The sequence below is a fragment of the Elgaria multicarinata genome, chromosome 1 (genome assembly GCF_023053635.1).
Source record: "Elgaria multicarinata webbii isolate HBS135686 ecotype San Diego chromosome 1, rElgMul1.1.pri, whole genome shotgun sequence".
NCBI classification, from domain to species: domain Eukaryota; kingdom Metazoa; phylum Chordata; class Lepidosauria; order Squamata; family Anguidae; genus Elgaria; species Elgaria multicarinata.
Window position 1 is genome coordinate 200,128,009 of NC_086171.1, and position 20,546 is coordinate 200,148,554.

The following is a 20,546-nucleotide window of genomic DNA, read 5'->3' on the forward strand; positions in this document are numbered from 1 at the left end:
AGCTGCCTTGGTATGAAAATGATTGGATGAGCTTTACTTTTCATGAGATCTCTCTATTGAAGACCATCTTTGTCAGTTCAGAGTCCAGCCATTCCATCTTCTGCTTATAATAATATGTACATTGAGCGAGCTGATGAAATGTTTAGGCTGAATGTAGTAGAACAAGGGTAGACAACTGATGCTCTCCAGATAGTTTGAACTACAATTCACACAATTCCTGACTATTGGCTGTGCTGGCTGGGGCTAATGGAAGCTGTAGTCCAAAAATATCTGTAGGGTACCAGGTTGCCTAGCCCTGCAGTAGAATGAGGAGGGAGGTAGAATGGACATGCATCTCCTGAGACTGTAGGCGGAGGGGGTGTCAGTTTGAAAAGGACTGAAGGCTGGGATACCATGTAAGCTCCTTGAAGTAATAGTTTGTAGGCAGTTCTTAACACGGGGAGCGTTAAAAACAAATGGTTTCCTGCACCTGTGGTCTGAAGTGATACAGTCCACTCTTAATACTTTATTCTGCTGGACGTGTTGATCCTGCTTCTGCAGGGCAGAAGAAGTGCAACAATTTATGCAAAACCAGTGAATGAAACTACAAAATATGCTGTAAGACAGGGATGGCCATCTTCTGTATTCGTTGGAAGTGGCGGGGTTTGTGTGTGTCTCCAGACATTGGCCTCGGGGAAGAAATATATTTTGCTGCGCAACATGACTCTTTCATAACTAGTCAGTTGCTACACAGTATAGTGAGGCCTCAGTAATGGAGCACATCCAGATGGGCATGGTAGGAATGTTTCTTTTTATATATAATTGAGAAAGATAAAACAATGTGTGGAACTCCTCTGCTTCTCAACACTTCTGAAAACAAGTTTCCTTTCCCTAGCAAGTCAAACTGCAGGGCACTTTTTAAACACACCTTCAGTAACAACTTTTAGAGCTTTGTGAATTATATTTGGCTCATGGATTCCAGTTGGCCATCCCTGTTATATTTAAAAACAACACACATACATACATTCCTGAAAACCATGAGCACATATAGCCTGTTGTTGGGTTATTTGGGGGTTGTTTCTCCCTCCAACAAGCTATGCTGCCCAGGTTTGGAAGACAAGCCACGTCCAGGCAGGTAATTAGGCAAATGGCACCTGGCACATGCTACAGCTTAAACAAGCCACCATGGCTTGTTTAAGTTGTGTGTTTGTACAAACCAGGTCAGCGTTTGCCATATTTACCCACAGATGCAAAAAAGAAAAGAAAAAAGAGCTGTGTGCACATTATGGCTCGCTCTTTCTTTCTTTTTCTTCCTTCCTTCCTTCCTTCCTTTTTTAACAGACAGCCAGAAACTTGCAGCCCTCACAATTGTGTGTATATCTGCAAACTTTCCATTTCAATAATTTAGGCAGTAATTAATGTGCCAGTTTATAATAAAAATGCCTTGTTTATAGGATTGTATATTCCTTGTAACCCTTCCTGTAAACTTTCAGTTCAAAATAGACATAATTATTTATATTAAACTGAAATCCAAAGTTTTGCCCTGTAGTGCCTTTGTTGATCCCATCTAGTCCTTTACTTTTGTTTCCTTACCAGTTAATTGCTTATTTTTCATTCCATCTGAATCGAGGTATGTAGTACATTGAAATTTACCCACAGATGCAAAATTTACCCACAGATGGGTAAATTTTCATTTAGTCCCTTGATAATGTTGGGATGTGTGTTGCATCTCTATTTTAATTTAATTTTATCCAGATTACTTCATTTCAGCTGGAGCAGGTTTTTGTTATACAATTAAAGTAAAGGTTGATCAATCATATGAATTTTAGTTGATTGACCGAGTCAATTTTATCTGCATAAATTTGCATGTGGAAAAATAATTCTAAAGGTGGAGAAAGCATACTTTGGGATGGATCTAGACTTTGTCATACTTAGAGTAGACCCACTGAAATCAGTGGGATAAATTAGTCATGACTAATTTAAATCCTATTGATTTCAGTGGGGTCTGCTGTAAGCATGAGTATATCTAGATCCAACCCTTTGTTTTAACTAATGCTTGTATCTTCTAGAACTTAGATCAAGCATTGTATTGGAACAGGCACCCTCTCCTGGGTGAAAGAGAAACAAGCCCTACATCTAAGATGGCGCTTACTTACCTGTGGATTTTTTTAATTTTTGTATTTTTAAAAAAATACTGTTAAGCATTTTAAAATGTTGTTGCTCAGTGGTATTTAGAAAAAGAAAAGAGTTTTAATTGATTAACCAATTAATCAACTAAACAGTGCAGCCCTGCTTTGGGGAATGGAGGTCTAGAGAAGTCAATATTGGTAAAGATACTGGACTCAATATATGTTGCCTCTTCATTCTGTTCGGAATCTTTTTATGCCTTTAGATATGAAATTTTGTATCGTATTGCACAGACTCCATGTTGTTGTTTATTCGTTCAGTCGCTTCCGACTCTTCGTGACTTCATGGACCAGCCCATAAGCTATTATTATATACTTTGGAATTTACAATTGTTTTAAAGTCCTTTTTTTTGTTCTGCTTTGTCTTCCAAACATTAGCCTTGGTTAATTCAAATGTTCAGCTTCATGTTCAAAAAAAGTGTATTCTTGCAAATGCCAGTGTACTTCCAGGGGAACTTCAGCCTGCTGGAGTACTTTATGCCTGTAATGCCTCTCCAGGCATTCCATAACAAGTGGATAGGTTGCCGGCTCAAATTTGTTGGCAAACAAATTAGGAGATTCAATGATCCACTTCAAGTCCCCAAGTCCATACACACAAATGTCTCTGACATAATGACCTGCAAAAAACAGAAATTGTAAATTTTCAGTCCCAGTCTAGATACATTCAGGATGTGAAGTGTGTGGTGAACATTTTCCACTAGAGGCAAGGAAAATAAGGCCCCATAGACCTTGGCATCCAGTTCCTTGCAATGCCACTAGGATTGCTATTATATTTTACACCAGTGGTTCCCAAACTTTTTCAGGTAAACGCCCCCTTGGTCCCACAAATTCATGCCCAGTGCTCCCTACCCTACACTATAAAATCATTATTCAGAATGGCGGTTTTCAACGACCCACTAAGGAAGATAATAACAATGAAATTCAAAAAGTAACAATTAATTGAATATTTATTCAAAATCCAATTACATTTTTAGTTTATTCAATTAAACATAATTGATGAACTTGATCCAGTGATATCATCTTTTTAAAGTCTGATAGTCATTTAGCAAGAATATTAGATAACACATTTAGTAACTAGGGTAGAGTACCTCACTATTCTGTAAATCCTTAATGTGATGGATGGGCTTGATGAAGTGATACCAGTTTCCCAATGTCTGGTTTAAAGTCACTTAACATGAGTCTTAAATCACCACATTTAGTAATCTGGAGTCTATTTCTTTACTTGGAGAGAAGTAGGCAGACCACACTAAAACCACATTCCACCAAATATGATGTTGGAAATGCAACTAGGAGCTTCTGAATCACTTTCCATAGTGCAGGTTAGTGATCAGAAATTTCCTTCTGTAGCCAAAACTCCTGGTACGGAAAAGACCACCTTGAGCGCCCTCCACCCGCCACCCCTTTGCCTCTTAGCGTCCTCCCCCTGCTGCCCCCTTGCCTCTTAATGCCCCCTATGCAATCCCACCATCCCCAAGGGGGTGGTACTGCCACTTTGGGAACCACTGTTTTACACCAATTTGCTTTTCATCCAACTCCAGTGTGTCTATTTGAACCATAGTGATTGGAATGGGGGTGGGAGGTGCAGGCGGGCTTCTTAGAGATTCATTTTTTATTTATTTATTCATTTATATCCCACCTTTTTTCTTCCAAGGAACCCAAGGTGGCATACATAATCCTGCTCCTCTCCGTTTTATCCTCACAACAACAACCCTGTGAGGTAGGTTGGGCTGAGAGTCTCTGCCTGGCCAAAAGTCACCCAGCGAGCTTCCATGGCCGAGTGGGGGACTAGAACCCGGATCTCCCGACTTCCAGTCCAATGCTCTAACCACTACACCACACTGGCTCTCATGTGAGGAACAAGTGGGTTGGTGGAGGAAGTGGTATATGAAACTAACACAATTTCTCTCCCCTCTTTCTATGATCAGTAAAACATTGTATCTTGGAAACCTTTGCTTAATACCCAATCAAAGTGTTACTATACAAGGTGGAAAGGGTATGCATGCAAATGAGGGAGAGAGAAAATGCCTGTGTTTGCATGTGGCTCTGAGGATGTGTGTATGTTTTGCAGGGAGGCCCACTAGCAAACTCAGTATTTGTAACTTAGAAATAATAATAATAATAATAATAATAATAATAATAATAATAATAATATAGCAGCAGCAGCGTGGCTCCCAAAAGAAAGACAGCTTCCCATCACTGGCTTAGATTATAACGTAAATTTTAAAAATCCAGCACATTAAAGGTTTTCATGTTCGCGGCTGAAACATTTGTATGTTAATATAGTGTAGTTCTGCTTAATAGCACAATTGTATACATGTTTACCCAGAAGTAAGACCCACTGAATCAGTGAAGCTTGCCACTTCTACTTTCATCAGTGGATTTAAGATTTCCCATAATATTTATTTAAAGCTCACAATAATGTTCCCACATCTTATTAATTGCATTAGTAGCTGTTATGGCGACATATTTGCTTCAATGGGGGCAAAACCTACATTGTATCCTGGGCATTTGGGCCCTGAGTGTACAAACTTGACCTGGTAAAGCCTCCCTAGGTGAAAAACTCCATTGCGCTTTACCATTACTCCTGCCCTCTAATTTTCCTTCTTCAGTTGCTTCTGTCTCTGAAGCCTCAGAGAAATGAGAATAAAATCTCAGGGGCCAATGGGGGAGGGGAGTTCTTTCTGTTCATGATTCGTCATACTAAAAATGCACCAGGCAGTTTTATTCAAAAATATAGCCACATCGGTTTCAAAGTTAATGGAGATTTTTGCTGAGTAATAAATGAACTGTTTCCTTCCCACCAACCACCCTAATGCACAGGCTGATAAACAGTGGTAGTGTGGTTAATCGTGTCAGAACAGAGTTTGGGTGACCCTAGGCATTGTCACCTAGTAATTGTTGTGCACGGATGATAAAATGAGGGGGAAGGAACCTATATGGCCGTGACCTCCTTTGGCGAAACGTGGGGAATATAAATAAATAGCCACAATATTGTAATTGCTTGTGGAATCTCAACCAAATAAATATGTTGCATATGCCTATGCAGGTTTCCATTTTAAATGCTTTCTGAATGAATATTGAGGTAGATGTTGCAAATAAATGCAGAATTGACTTTAAGTGACTATTATAGCAAAGAAGTTGGAATTAGGATTATCCAAGAGTAGCAATTCATCAGTTCACCTGGTTCAATCTTCCCTGCTTTGCTGCTGTGAGGTCTCCATTTGCTTCTGCAAGGGTTTTGTGGGTTTTACTGCTTAAAATACCATAGAAACGAATGGAGGCTGGGCTTGTGCTGTGTTCGGTCATTACATTTACCTTTGCAACCATTGTGGGTTTTCCCCTCTTGATCTCGCCACTTGATAGTTCGTATATTTCCTTCCCATTGGGCATCTGGTGTAGCACCTGGAGCATCTAACAACAAAATGCAAAGCACGGATACCTGTGATTTATTTATTTGTATTTAATATTACAGCCTTCCCCAAACGAGTGTCCTCTTGATGTGTTGGACTTCAGCTCCCAGCACCCCCCAACCAGGGGATACTGGGACTTGTAGGCCAGTGCATCCAGAGGGCATCTGGTTGGGAAGTCTGCAGCATTTATCCTCCCAGGATGACTAACCGGAATAAGTTTTCTATATTGTATCCTCTCCTTTTTTGCAGTGTATTTCCTTACCTCACAACAGAGACTAATTGTTCAACAATCCTCGTTCTCCGTATAAAAGTATTGTTCTGAAGGGTGAGGGTGGTGTTAGGCTTAAACGCTACAAAGCAAATAGGACTACCTGTGATGGCTCCGTTCTCCTTACCTCTGTGGAGGTGGAGGAATTTTCCTGGCACCCTTTCAAGGGAGGTGGTGCGAGTCGCAACATCAAAAGAAGGCTCTGAAAATTCTGCCCAATTCTGCCCTTAACCTTTTTACAATATGGATGAGAAAACTGCCCAGTCCAGAAGGGTATGGTCTTGCCTGACATGGACAAACTTCTTCAGTGCAGAATCATGGCATAATGGCCTTTATATCACCCCATCGCTTGGAAGGATCAGGCTGCCAGAAGCTGTTGGAGGGAAGGAGGCAAGGAAAGCCTTGGAAGCTGTAGCCACTAGGAATGCTGCCGGCTCTGCGGCTGAAAGCAGGCAAATTTAGGATGCTCTTGCAAGACTGTGGATGGAGGAGACCTTTGACTCCATTCCACCAGGCTCATGCTCATAGCTCTTCCTTGAGGACTACAGACCCTCATCTGGGAATGTCTCACCATCCGGGAAAGGAGTTGTCCTTCATGCCCACAAGGGTTGATATCCCAGAACCTTCCCACTCTCAATCGTATCTTTCAGGAGGGGCCATCAGAGTACTTCGGTGGTAGGTGTAGATCACCCGGGACCACCAGATTTGCAGTTTTTATTCTGATCAAAGACATAGGGAGAAAAGGGACATAACATTTATTTGCTATGGAAGTTTGTCTGCAATGCAGGATAGCATAGTGGTTTATGAAATGGGTAGAATGATAGGGTTGGAAAGGACCTCAAAGACCATCTAATCCAACCTCCTGCTCAAAGCAGGATCTGCACTGCAGGGTAGCTAATCTATCGAGAATGGGAGTGGTTTAAAATTATTACTTTCTTTAACATAATAAATTGTGTGGAGCTAAGAAAACCTCTCAAATTCAGGATTTTTCTTGAATTAATATCTGACAGATCGTGTTAAATTTCAATACGGAGCGTTGTGAGTTCAGTATTTCCTAAATGAATGATGAGAAAATTGCTTTGGCAACTGGACTCCTTGGCTCTCAAAAGACTGACATGGAACAATTTATAGTATAAATAACTCAGCTCACCTGGTAGACGGTTCAGGGTGACCCAGTAGTGCTCATCGGGACTGTAGGTGTCCCTTGACCATTCAAGCAAGTCTTTTGCACGTGCATCACTCAGTATAAACTCTACAAATTTTCTTGTGAGTACATAGTAGGCACTCCCAAAATATATAGTCAAATTATGGGGAGGCTCACTTTTCACCTTCTTAGTTGGGTACACATAAGATTTTCCTGAATGCACATATTCCTTGTAACTCGTATGCGTTCGGTGTTTCACATGAGGAGGTTGAACAATTCCTGGAGTCATATTTTTACCATTCCATTTGCTTTTAATATACTGTATAAGTTCCTTGTTGGTTTTGATGGGATAATCCTGGCCACAAAGGTTAATAACATAGTTCCACTGATTTTTTGAATGAATCAAGTCCTTCATGCAGTTGATATCTGCTTGTAATCTAGAAAATCCTGCATAGACAACACTCTCTCTCTTTGAAGCGATAAAAATATTTTCAAAGCAGTTAACCAGGGTTTGCACAGCCACCTTGTAATCCTTTGATGACTTCTCATCAATGTGTATGCAGTAAACATTCTGAGGCACATAAATGGCTCTGAGTAACTTTATAAACATGTCCAGCTCCTTGTGAATGGTGATGATGTATGCCAAGGAGAAGTTCCCTTCTTCTACTGACAGGGGACTCGTAATGAAGTGGAGTTCCTTCCGGAGTTCTGAGCAATTGCAAGGAGTCCGTACACAGGTAGACATTTCTCCTCTGTGAAGAACCTTTTGGCATAAATGGCCAATTTGAGGAGCAGCATCTTTTCCTTCAAAGAGGGCCGAGCAAAGCTCATCCGGATAAAAGCCACACTCTGCTAATTCCGAGAAGAGTTTTTGCTCATTGTCTTCCTTGGGCATTGTATTTCTTAGGTAGATAAAAGCAAAGATGGAGAGGCAACCCACGATGCATACAAAAAATCCCGATTTTACTGCCTCAAGTAGGTTCATTTTTTACACTCCAGATGTTTTCTTCTGACCATAGTTCAGCGAAATGGTGTTAGTTCCATCTGTAACAGGGGAGGAAGACAATTTGCTTTTGAGTTTCTCAACTTCCAATAAAACCTGAAGCATGGGTTGGGGGAGGGGACATTGTTTCCTTTGCCTTGAGCAGCTTGTGAAATTTCATTTCATGAATACTAGTGTTCTGAAAGACAGACTTAATTGTGCCTTGATTTTGATGTTACCGTTCCATGGGATATAGATAGAGGGTATTGTTGCTGTTTTCATTTTAAACCAGTTTCAATTCTGGGCTAAATAAACATGATAGTGACATGGGTGTGTCTTCTTGCGTGTTCATTCTATTCACATATGAAGGGCTGGGCTGAGGATCTTTAACAGTTAAATGAGCACATAGGAAGGGATGCAGAACACACCCACCCCTGTGCCTTACCTCTCCACCTGTTGCGCCAGTCACTTTTCTCCCTTGCTCACTGACACTGGAAGTGAAGAGGGAGGAGAGAAGTGCTAGAAGCAACAGGCTGAGCAGAGTTAAGAGAAGGGATAAGAACCAGGAAAGGATAAAAAAAATATAGAGGAGGGATGGTGAACATGAAGCCTTCCAGTCCAACAACATCTGGAGGGTCACATGTGAATAGAGTAGACATGTCTTGACGTTGTCCTTTATGGTGTAGTGACAGTTCAACAGTGCTTATTGTTATAATAATATCAGGCTGTCAATCCCCACCCACTGCAACAAAGGTTTAGAGATGGTTCCAATGTCCTGTGTTTTTAAGACACAATCCATAGATTAATTTAATCCACACTCAAATATTTTTGACATGGTTTCCCCCCCCACCCCCGTCCCACCCTGCTGTATCAAAAGCCGGTTTTGAAACTTTCCTGAAGTTACCATTCAGTATTTTGAGAGGTTGGGGCAGGGTTGCTGCTTGAGACGCATATGTGCAAAGCTCTGTTTTTGTGGAGCTAAGAGCACAGTATTTTGTAACGCAGCATAATTGTTCCCCCAGCCCCACCCCAGGGGCATGTGTCATACATTTGGTTTACTACTACTTTAGTTAAACAGATTTATCTCCAACAGGAGTAGGAAGAAGCAGTGTTTTGGTAATTCACTGAGTTGGATCCAGACTTAGTCGTGCTTAGAGTAGATCCAGCAAAATCAATGTGATTTAAGGTGATCTCAACTAATTTGTCCCATTAATTTTAGTGGGTCTACTGTAAGCATGAATCACTGTGGATCCAAACCATTATCATTTTTGCAGCAGCTTGTTTTTTTGGGATGATGTGAAAGACCAGAGTTTGTGCCACTATTTTAACAAAATCAAGACACTCTTTTTCTTTCCCCTATTAGTAACATTGCCTTAATTTAGCACTAAAAATGCTTTTGAACGCAAAGTATAAAAGTGAAAACTAATGTGTTGAACACATTTCAAGTTTGTCCTGCTAGGTAGTAAATTCTGACCTTAGCCATATTGCTTTGCCTTGCAGTGCTATTTAGGGTGAATGTTTCCAGACCTATTTTAGGAAAGTTGTTTACTGTTGCATATTTTTACCTTTCGGAACATGTTCTTACACAAACTTGGCTTTGTTGAAATATCCTAAGCTTCTCAATGCAGCATTATATTTCCTTAGAGCTCAGAAGTGAATTCGCCATCCTTGAACTCTTAGATTCTGGACATATGCTGCACTAGAAAAGAGATTTAGCAGAGGGAACAGTCTGTTGAAACGCTTTTTGACCCTGACAAACAGTTAAGCAATTTTGACATGAAAACTGTTCAACTGAAATAATGTTAATATGTGCAGGCAGGAATATTGTATTGCCTTTTTTCACCTCCATCATCAACAATGATCGAATTTCTCATACCGTATGAAACACCAGCAAAGCACAATCTATAGCTACTTATACTTCCCCCCGTAGATTTTTCTTCTGCTCTCATGTTCCAAGCTTTAGCTTAAATCAATTATATTTTTTCAACCTGCATACTAATTCTGATTTAAGTTTTCAGAGGACAACATGCAAAACAGAAGCAGGTTTAGAATGCATGAATACTAGAAAGAATACAACTCATTGTTCTTACTGCATGTCCTAGATTTCAAGTCAGAAGACTCTCCTTTTCGTCTCTTCATTTGTTGAAATCCTTTACGTGCAGTGCTAGATGGAAGATGCATCCATTTTGCTGCTTACTCCTATCTCTCCTTTAGTCACGCTGTTCTTCGATGGGGCTGCCTGTGCCAGCCTAAGAAAAACATCAGGAAAAACAGTCCCAATAGAATAGTGTTTGCCTAGAGGCTCTTAAGGGATAGGCTTACTGCGTAAACATGCGCTTCGAAGCAAGCAAGCATCTTCCTGTGCAAGCCTAGAGTCTTAAGCATCCGCTGGATCTGCATATGCTCTGCTCTCATATCAGTCTTTGGATGATGTGGAGAAAAGAGGTGGGAGGAGGGAGTCTTTAAAAGGTGGGTGCAAGGTTTTCTGAGCAAAACAGAATCATGGTTGCTCTGAGATTGCAGCCTGCTGCCAAGTGACTAACAGAGCCAAGAATAGATTAGCATAATGGACATTATGTACACTGTAGTGAGGGTTAGGAGTGTGTGTGTGTGTGGTGGGGAGGAGTTGGGGGGAGAAGAATTACAGTACGGTGGCATTGGCTGTGTTACAGAGCCAGAAAAGCTGTGTTATGATGAGTGAATCATTTAAAAAGAAACAGGAAAATCAGTCTGGATTAGGCAGGCCAACAGTTGATGTCCTAACAACATTGTCATTGGGAAGCGCATGAGCAGAGCATCAAGGGTCAGCAAATTCTACAGTTCAATAAGATGTTTTAAAAACAACAACACTATTTGCTCATAAGCATCACAGTAAGGTAGTTTGGGTCCTTAAGATCCCTCTTGCACACTGACAGGATGCAGACTGAAGGGATTGAAATCTCTCGCAAGTGTAGCCAACATTTCCCTGATGAAGAATTCTGTGCAACTCAGAAGTGTGAGTGTCGCTGTGTATCTATTTGTTCATTTCTCCTTGAATTTGGCATACACAGCAACGTCTTTTTTATCAGTTTGAGAGTTTAAAGGGATCTTTATAACAGCCCTTTAAAAAAAAATCCCTTTTCTAACTCATAACCCATTCAGCGGGGAACAAATAGAGAAAGGAAGCTTATGAGGTGAGCCAGTGACGGCTACATTCAGGGTCACACCATGTCAGGATACAAAGGGCAACCTCAGCCATTTTTGGCAACCAGTTCTATCCACACAATGCCACCAGTAGGTCATGCATCGTGCCCTCCAGTGATTCATAGTTAGAAATAGGATGCTCTTCTGTATTTGTCACACCACCGTTCACACAGAAGTATTACTGCATACGCCACAGCATTCAAAACAGACTGCCAAAAGGCCTTCTCTATCTGATGGAGGCTGACCTAATGTACTCTGCAATGGTTTGTTCTACATGGTTTTAAAAGCAGAGAGGGATGTGTTCTTTTCCTTAAAGTTACACTCGAAAAACATAATTGCCCTATAACAGCCTTTCATGACATGTTGCCCTCTGGATGCTTTAGACTACAAGTCCCATGGGCTGCCTCCAGCCTAATCAGAGGTAGAGAATGATGGAAGTTGTCATCCGAAACATCTGGAGGGCACCAGATTTGGGCAGGCTGCCATATAACGTGTTAACTAACAGTCCAAAATGAGCCAGCATATCAAATGGCAAACTGTGTGCTACATGGTACCCTAGTGTTAATGCACATGGTTTGACATTTGCACTAGAAGCCATACGTATCTGGCCAGATATTTAGCTTTTATAAATCCAGTGGATGAGACTGAACTTAAAAAGGCATAAAAAGTGTTTAAAACGCATCACCGGCATCACCCCCTCCCAAGTTTTAAATGCCATCACCAACATCCCCCTCCCCCACCCACACAAAGGAAATTAGGGACAGTAATTCACCCGTACAGATAGCAAAGGATTGTCTCTGATAAGTGACAATTGGTGTTGTGAGTGAGTTAGGCTGTCATAGATTAGTCCTAACATTGCTGGAACCAATTGTATCTTTACAACTCCCACCATCTTCCTTGCATCCAATTTTTCACATTGGGTCATGTGTGATATAGATGGGGTTGGGAAACCTTCAGTAAAATGGGTGTTGTCTTTCTGTAGCTTCTTATGACATCCAAGAATACCATGTAAACAGTTTTATAAGACTTTGGTTTCCTTATAAGCTATTTATAGGGATTTCTGGACAAGCTTTCATGTAGGTATTATTAGAATCCATTGGTTGATCTAGATCTGGTTTAAATTGATTGATTGATTAAATTTATATACTGCCCCATAGCCGAAACTCTCTGGGCAGTTTATAAAAGTTAAAAACAGTGAACATTAAAAACAAATATACAAAATTTAAAACCATCAAAAATATAAAAACAGTATAAAGCAGTATCCAGAAATAGAAAGTTGTCTGGCAGCTGTTTGTACTGCAGAGGCACAACACACAGCAGCTGACCGTTTTGGAAGGAACGGGAAGCAAACCTTTATAGAACCCGAATAAGTGCAGACATTTTTTCCTTACTAACTGCTGCAACTTTGAGAGAAGATGGTATTTTGTATTGGTGATAATTGCGTTAATGGTTAATGAGGGATGTAAAGCTCACTGCTAGAAGTTTTGCTTTCCATGTGGAAGGACCCAGGTTCAATCCCTGGCTGTTCCACTTCAGGGTTTTCAGGTAACAGGGTGGGGTGCGTAGGATTCATGCCAAAGTCTTTGGAGAGCTGCTTCCGGTTAGGGGAAAGAATAATGGGCTAGATAGAAGCAATGGTCTGACAGTGTAAAACATCTTCATATGATCTTCTATATTAATGGTAACGTTTCAGCATACCCAGATTTTCTTTTAACTCCTTTATATAGTGCACATGACAAGTTTTTGAGGGCCAGATCAATCATTATGCGTTTCCTACATGGAGATCCTTCTTTTTTAGGAAATTGTGTGAAATTCCACATGTGGATTGCAGTTTGTATTTGCACATATTCACAACATATCTTCCCAGTGGGCGCAGCTGAGACGTTATAGCAAACCGTAATTTGGTGCACAGGCTCTCACTCGTGCCCTAGCAACTTCTTCTGTTAGTTTTCGCCAAACATAATTTTGCCAGCGGTGTCCAAACAAGCTTCTGAATCACAATTTGCAAAACCACAATTTTGAAGTGGTTTACAGATGGTTAGTTTGAAGGGAAGGCACCAATCATAGTTTTCTATGTCATTCAAATTGGCAGTTTCGTTATGGTTAACGAAAACTGTGAAATGGAGGGAGAAATCTGTGTGTGAGGAAGGGACGAGGGAGCCTGGGAGCCCGTGGATGAGCTCCGAAGTTGCCAGAGCATAGTCTGGCATGACATCTGAGTTGATATTGGGTGCATTGGGAAACCATGTCCTAGGGAAGATTCTATGTATATACATTACATAGTAAAGGACATCCTATGCTGAAACACTGGGAAGGACTCGATGCAAAATTTAGACTCGAATGGGGAGGCAGTATAAGCAACAGAAATGTCACGCTTCGATAAACTGGGTTTATGGAAAGCTTCATGCTGTTTATGAAAGTTTTCTGCTGTTTGTTGCATGGAAACAGACGAATAATCTGGGCCTCCATCTATGTTAAGGACTTGTAAAATTGTCGTGTATTTTAAATGTTTAATATTGTAATATATATAATATATATGTTTAAAATTTTGTAAGGCCGCCTTGAGGCCCGGTATTGGGCAAAAGGTGGGATACAAATATAACAACAACAACAACAACAGGTGAAGTGGTTCTAACATTGATCCAGATTCTGGAAGAGCTCAGGATGGGCAATTTATCGGTCAATTCAAAGCCTCTTATTAGTGCTCTGTTTTGCTTGTTTTGAAAAGGGGGGTGCAGAAGAGCAATAGTTATGTGTTGTATCGAATGTTAATCCTACTTACAGTAGACCCATTGAACTGAATGGGACTGAAATTAGGCTAAGGTTGGATACAGCCCTATGAATGACATAAAACTCTATGACCAGCTGAGGGACCTGGAAGGCACCAAGTGTAGCTGATGTTCCTCCACAGATTAAGTATATAACTGAGACCAGAGTGAAAAAGATGCCGAGTAAGTCAAGCCACACAACACTGGGAAATGCTCAATGCAAAATTCAAGCTTCAATGGGGAGGCAGCATAAGCAACAGAAATGTCACTCTTCCCTAAACTGGGTTGCAGTGGGCTGAATTACTGAACCCTGGAGTGGATGGCGCTGATGCCCCTTCTAACTTTGGAAGTGCATGCATTGTCTCCAAAGCAGTCTTCGTTATGAAGGGGGAGGGGGGGATCTCTCCTTCATCTAACTTAAAATAGATTTAAGAACTGGAGAATGCATGAGCCATCAGTGTGCTATACTTCTGTTTTTCAGTTAAAGTCCTTTTTAAAATAAAAAATTTGAATGATTAGTGGCAACTATAAACCAACAGCTTTAGGAAAGTTTCCATTTTAGTTCCTTTTTGGCTTTGATTCTGTTTAATCAGAAACAAGAGCAAATTATTGTAAGCATTGGAGTCAGAGAAGCTTGGGTTGTTGAGCAAGGATATAGACTCAGCAAATCGCAAGGATTTTTATTTTAAATTGTACTGAAAGTCTTTTTTATTTAAAAAAAGGGGGAACCTAATAAGGAACAGTTTTTTAAAACAATCAATAAAATGCTTTTGGCTGAAAATAAGTGGGAAGAAGTTAAACTTGAATCATTTGGTTTTACATGCAATCATATACATATCTACTTATGGGAATTCCCGTTGTGTTCAGTGAGGCTTTCTCCCAGGTAAGCATGTACAGGATTGTGCCATAAGTTATAAGTAATGTTAGAGCAGTTCTAACTTTAAAAACAAAATCTTAATGTCCAGAATTCTTAAACTCACCCAACACTGGAAAAGGCAGATGGTTTTGAGCCAAATTTATGAAATGGGGGAGAGCATTCTTCGGATCCACTGCCCTTCAGGCAAGTTCAGACTTTTAAGTCCTTCTGTGTCTTATGCCGGTCTCCGTCACATGAAAGGAGTTAATATTTAACGTGAAATGCTTATATTTTAATGTTACTTCTCCTTAACCACTTCATTGCCCTGTTTTGGGATTCAGCAGAAATAATATTCCAGATACCATAATAAAAAATAACTTACTTTTTTTCTGATTCCCCCTATTGTTCTAACAACCTTTTAAGGTAGTAAAACCAGTCTTCGTAAATGAGATCCATAGATACCGACTTGCTCTTGATTATAAATAGTCTTAGTATGGTTTTAACCTCTAGGCTGCTAGCAGAGTACAGTGAACAATGTGAAAAAAATCTTGCGTTTTCCTTTCTTCTTTCTTTTAACTCTCTAGTTGCCAAAACTTTCCACACAATGACATTTGAGATTAGTGTAAGGACTTATTTCAGACTGCCAGAAAGATTTGCTTTTCTCGTAATCTAAATGACTTCACTTCTCCTTTTGTTGCTTTAGCATGTGTAGGCTTTAATTTTTATTTTAAATAGTTGGTTCAAAATGATGACTTGAGTAACCTCTTGCTATGAAAGCTACCATGGAAGTAGAGAGGTGGGTTTTAAAAAGTCATATATGTGAATAATTCTACAACTGTGTTTTAATTTATTCTGCTGTGCTTTAACAATTAGAAAGAACAAGACCTGGTTCGTATGTCACAGCAGGAATTCCTGGGCTGTTGAACCCAGGAATTGCCAGGGATGAGCAAAGCGATAATTCCGCTGCCTTTCATGCGCTTATCATTTCCACTTTCAGTTAACAGTTTAGTGACATGCTAACCCGGAGTTTCGGATTGTTCATGGGCTTAAGAACCCAGAGTTCACCCAACGATTGTCCGTGGCAATTGCTAATTAAAAGCAGAAACAACAAACACTTGTGCACTTCACTTGCCCTTGGCAATTGCTGGGTTAAACAGCTGCAAACTGGGTCTAAGTGTAGACAATCTGATGCAGCTAGGAACTATGCCAGCCTTTCCCATCCTGATTCCCTTAAGATGTTTTGGACTTCAACTCCCATCAGCCCCGGCCAAGATGGCCAATGGTCAGTAATTGTTAAATGTCAACCCTCTGGAGAGCAGCAGGGGCTAGATTTAGTCCCCCACTGCTCCTCCTCCTTCCTGCCAAACAGCTGATCAGTTTGATTACTGCTTTTTGAAAAGCATTGTGTGCGCCACAGCAAGACTGAGATTCTGAATACTCCTGAAATAATATTTTAGAGAAGTCACAGTCTAATGTAGGGTTATGACACAACAAGCCGCAGCAATCCCCAGTTGGAGGTTATATATTCATAATGGTGGCCAGCATGCACCACAGCTCCTCATGCGTACATTAATCCACGATGGGCTGGTGTCATATGAACAGGGGAGAACTTGTTGAATGTCTCCTCCTCCTTCTAGTAATTGTGCAGTCCCCATAAGCAAAGGTGAGCGAAGGAATGATGATCAGGGGTCTGGAAACAAAGCCCTGTGAAGAGACACTGAAAGAACTGGGCATGTTTAGCCTGGAGAAGAGAAGATTGAGGGGAGACATGATAGCACTCTTCAAATACTTAAAAGGTTGTCACACAGAGGAGGGCCAGGATCTCTTCTCGATCCTCCCAGAGTGCAGGACACGGAATAACGGGCTCAAGTTACAGGAAGCCAGATTCCGGCTGGACATCAGGAAAAACTTCCTGACTGTTAGAGCAGTACGACAATGAAACCAGTTACCTTGGGAGGTTGTGGGCTCTCCCACACTAGAGGCATTCAAGAGGCAGTTGGACAGCCATCTGTCGGGGATGCTTTAAGGTGGATTCCTGCATTGAGCAGGGGGTTGGACTTGATGGCCTCATAGGCCCCTTCCAACTCTGCTATTCTATGAATTACTCTTGTGTAACTGTCCCATCATTCCTGTTGTAATTCCATCCTGCAATTTCATGCAGCAGGTAACTTTCCTCCTTAGCAAATGGATCTTCTGGTGAGGGGACAGGTTACAGCTATTACTCTCAAGTGTACCTACAATTTGATGAAGGGTTGGAGCCTGCAGTGTGAAATGGCAAAGTGGTACCCCTCCCAGCTAAGGAATCTACTTGTGAGGGGGAATGTTCCAGTCTCATAGTAGTCATTTTATCCTGAGTCAACTCTAGCTTAATGACACAGATTCAGATGGGAATCTTTCACAGCCCTTCCTGGAGCTGCTCTATCACTTGAACGATGGCTCTTCCCCCTGCTTGCCAGTAGTTCTCCCTGTAGTCAATATTCCACATTTTGCTGGTTCAGATACTGCAAGGAAAGCAGGTTCTTGTTTGATGAAATACATGATTTCTCCCTCTCCCTCTTTCCTGGGAAGGCAAACAGCTGTGGAGTCCTAATGAGGGACATCACATGAGGTGGTGTGGGCAATCCCAGCTGTTTCCAGAAGATGTCGTGAGAAAATGAACCATTGCAGGCCGACTCTCAAGTGGCTACTTCTATGGAATGAATCATTCTTATCACAAATCATCATTTTTGCAAATGTAGAGTCATAAGAGAGCACAAATCCTGCCCAAACAAAACACAATACATAATTCACACTAAGCCAACCTGAAAATAAACCACCAAGGGTTGGTTGTTCACACGCTAACCCAGCAGATGATTTGGCACTCTAAAACTCCCCCCCCCCCCAGTCCTCTCTCCAGTTCCTGGCATGTGTCCCAGACACCTCTGCAGCAGAATTCCTTGTTTCCTCAATCCCTGCATCAGCACGCTTTCTGCAATTGGTCCATTGGGATTGCTGGCTCCTGAAGGAAACATCTCACCCTCATCACATCGCCAAATGGAATTAATGTTCTGAGCCCTTATGAATGCAGTAACGCTTTGGAAACCTTTATTTATTTGGGGGTTGGGGGAAGAGCACAAGACTGCATGTCCGCTATTTAACCTTTTTAAAAATGGGCTTCATGTTCTACTAAAGTAAAAACACCCGCCCCTAAAGCTCCTTCCCTCTTGCAGCCACCTTTGTGCTTGATGCTTCCCTCCACAGGTCTCAGTTGCTAGCTGTCACATGTACATATGGGTTTCAGAGTAAAAGGGATTGCTAAACCTATGCACAGCAATAAAACCAAGAGGGAATTTGCACAAAGGTCAAAACAGTGTCCTTCTTCAGTGTCCTTTCTCTTCAGTCTTTTGAGCATGGGGTGGAGGGTACTGAGAAGGGATGAGGGAGGATGGAAGCAGCACTAGTGGGATTGCAAGGAGCAGCAGGGGTTGTTACCACTCTTGCGTGGCAGCCCTCTAGCCATTCCTGACAACTCACGATGACGTCGCCCTGCTGGGTTTGGACGTCATGAGAAGCCACCATGGGTTCCGAACAACCCAACAAAAAGTCATGGCTTCTCAGGGTGGCTTGTTTGTGAAAAGTAACCCACCCTGCGGAAACTACACTGGGTTCACACAGCACGACCATTCAGCGTGGCTGATTAGCCATGGTGGGTTGTTGTGTCATGCGAACCAGGCCAATATATGTGTTTGAAAACTGTCGTTTGCAGTATAGTCTCTCTTTCGGAAAGTTTTAACAACCTTTGGTAGTACAATAAAATGTTTTAAATTTAACACACACATCCCAAACCACTGATCTTATCGTGTAAGCTTATTCATACCTCCTTTCTTTGATTTCATTTATCTCCTTGCCTTACATCTCAACTAAGTCAGCCCTTTTCTGTTACCTACATATGACATGGAAAAATATTTAAGCCTTGAGATAGCACTGCTTTTGACTAATGCTTGCAAGGATGACATTGTCCACTTCCCTCCCAAATGGTTTGTAAGGGTGGTTTATCCCCATCTCAACTGGAGGGCACTGAACAGTTTTGCTATCAAAATGCTTCCTCTGTTTGGAGAGTGGCTGGCCTGTGTGAATAGTAATCTGTTTCTATGACCCTGCTACAGAAGACATTGACCTTTAGGGCAGCGCAGCCACAGAGCAGAGACCTGTGCTATAACAACAGTTGCACTATCTTCTGCAAAGTGGAACTGCATAGCTCTGTGTACTTTGCTTCTCCTTTGCAGGAAATTCCCTTGCTAGAAATTCCCTTGCTAGCCACAGACATGGCTGAACCAGCAAATCAAATTTGTGGGCCTTAGGATGGGGCATCCTGGTGCAATAGAATGGATGTGGGAGGAATATTCCTCCTTCATTAACAATGAAATGAGGTTGCCATTTGTATATGGAGAAATGGAATATTTGTAGTAATGGTCTTTTAATCCATCTTTTAAAAATAGTTGATTTTTTAAAATGATTTATAGTTCAACACAAAAATTGCACATAGCTGTCCTATCCCATTAGCGGGGGAAATTCAGAAGTCACAATCGGGGAATACATTTATTTATTTATTTATTTTTAATCCACCCAGTAACATTTTTAATCCACCCAATAACCGATCCTATTGCAACCAACTCAGAAGTTTCAAAGAACAGAGCAGGTTTTTGAGTTCAGTTAAAAAGATGGCTCACTTCTTTGTAACTGTTTTGTATTTCCATATTGTAAATATTTAAAATAAAGATGTATCATTTTAAGGTGGAATACTAGAGAGTAATTACACAAATGCACTACGCATTTTATGAATAAATCAAACTTTAATACCAGCATTGTTTTCCCATTTTATTAGCTTCCTTCCTCCCTGTACATTTTGTATCACTCAGTCTTAAATCTCTCTCTCTCTCTCTCGTCCCCTTGGAAATCTATTTTCTTCCTTTTTCTCCTTCACTCTCTCCCCTTTTCCCAGCGCAATCTCGAAGTGTTGGATAAACCAAAACTTTCTACAGACAATGCAATCTTTTGTGTTTAGTTTTAAACAGTATTTTACTGACTTTTGCCATGAACTAATTTCCTGTACCCAAGACACCTTTTTTAGGAGTCTTATTAAGCCTTGGAAATGAATAATTATTATTTAAACTCAATAATTTATTAAGGTTTTAGTAACCTCGCATACTACTTATCCTGTAAGAAGTAATATATAATACTTCTATTCTGAAAGAGGAAGGTTACTCAACCTTTTTTTTTTTTTAGTATAACCATGACTGTTACGCAAAAGATTTTCTGAGAAATGCAGATATTGATAGATGCTTTCTTGTTTCCTTAGCACTCTTTTGCAACACCCTTGTTTGTGTTTGCGTACTTATGGTTTTCACGGGCTATTGTAAAAATTAGTCTTTAACAGCGGGGTTAATAAGAACCTCTGGAGTTTATTGCCTAAAAAACCCACATTAACACCTTCTCTCTTTTGAGTATATATCCATTTCTTTTTATATAGATGTTTGAAGTATAAATACATATTTTTAAAAAATGTTTAGGGCAGGGACACGGGGTAATGGCGGGGTGGACAGGAACTGTGTTTTCATCCAATTCATCTAATCCATTCAAGACAGACAGTTCCTACGTACAAAAAACCAAAGGAGGAAAGCATCCGAGTCAGGTGAAAAGAAGGGAGAAACAGGTTCTCAGGATGCAAAGGATTTATTGATATAAAGCCCAACGCGTTTCAGCCTGCCTCTTTTCAAAGGCCTTCTTCAGA

At 40.9% G+C, this 20,546-nt stretch overlaps 2 protein-coding genes across 3 annotated transcripts in view; one reads left to right on the top strand and one right to left on the bottom strand.

Moving 5' to 3' along the window:
* The window catches only part of RTF2 (replication termination factor 2), a 56,765-nt gene that overhangs the window by 23,391 nt on the left and 12,828 nt on the right, over positions 1 to 20,546 (top strand). The window lies entirely within an intron of this gene.
* On the bottom strand, positions 2,019 to 14,985 carry LOC134394832 (beta-1,3-galactosyl-O-glycosyl-glycoprotein beta-1,6-N-acetylglucosaminyltransferase 7-like). 2 transcript variants are annotated; one of them, XM_063120601.1, is made up of 6 exons: positions 14,901 to 14,985; positions 10,060 to 10,218; positions 9,535 to 9,668; positions 6,994 to 8,031; positions 5,481 to 5,576; positions 2,019 to 2,782 (listed from the first exon to the last, which is right to left on the bottom strand). In XM_063120601.1, exons 4-6 carry the CDS (start codon positions 7,970 to 7,972, stop codon positions 2,550 to 2,552), a joined length of 1,308 nt encoding a protein of 435 aa, XP_062976671.1. In that variant the 5' UTR covers positions 7,973 to 8,031; positions 9,535 to 9,668; positions 10,060 to 10,218; positions 14,901 to 14,985; the 3' UTR covers positions 2,019 to 2,549. The 2 variants fall into 2 exon arrangements, with proteins under 2 accessions (XP_062976671.1, XP_062976662.1); XM_063120592.1 differs by lacking the exons at positions 9,535 to 9,668; positions 14,901 to 14,985 and having other exon boundaries at positions 10,060 to 10,556.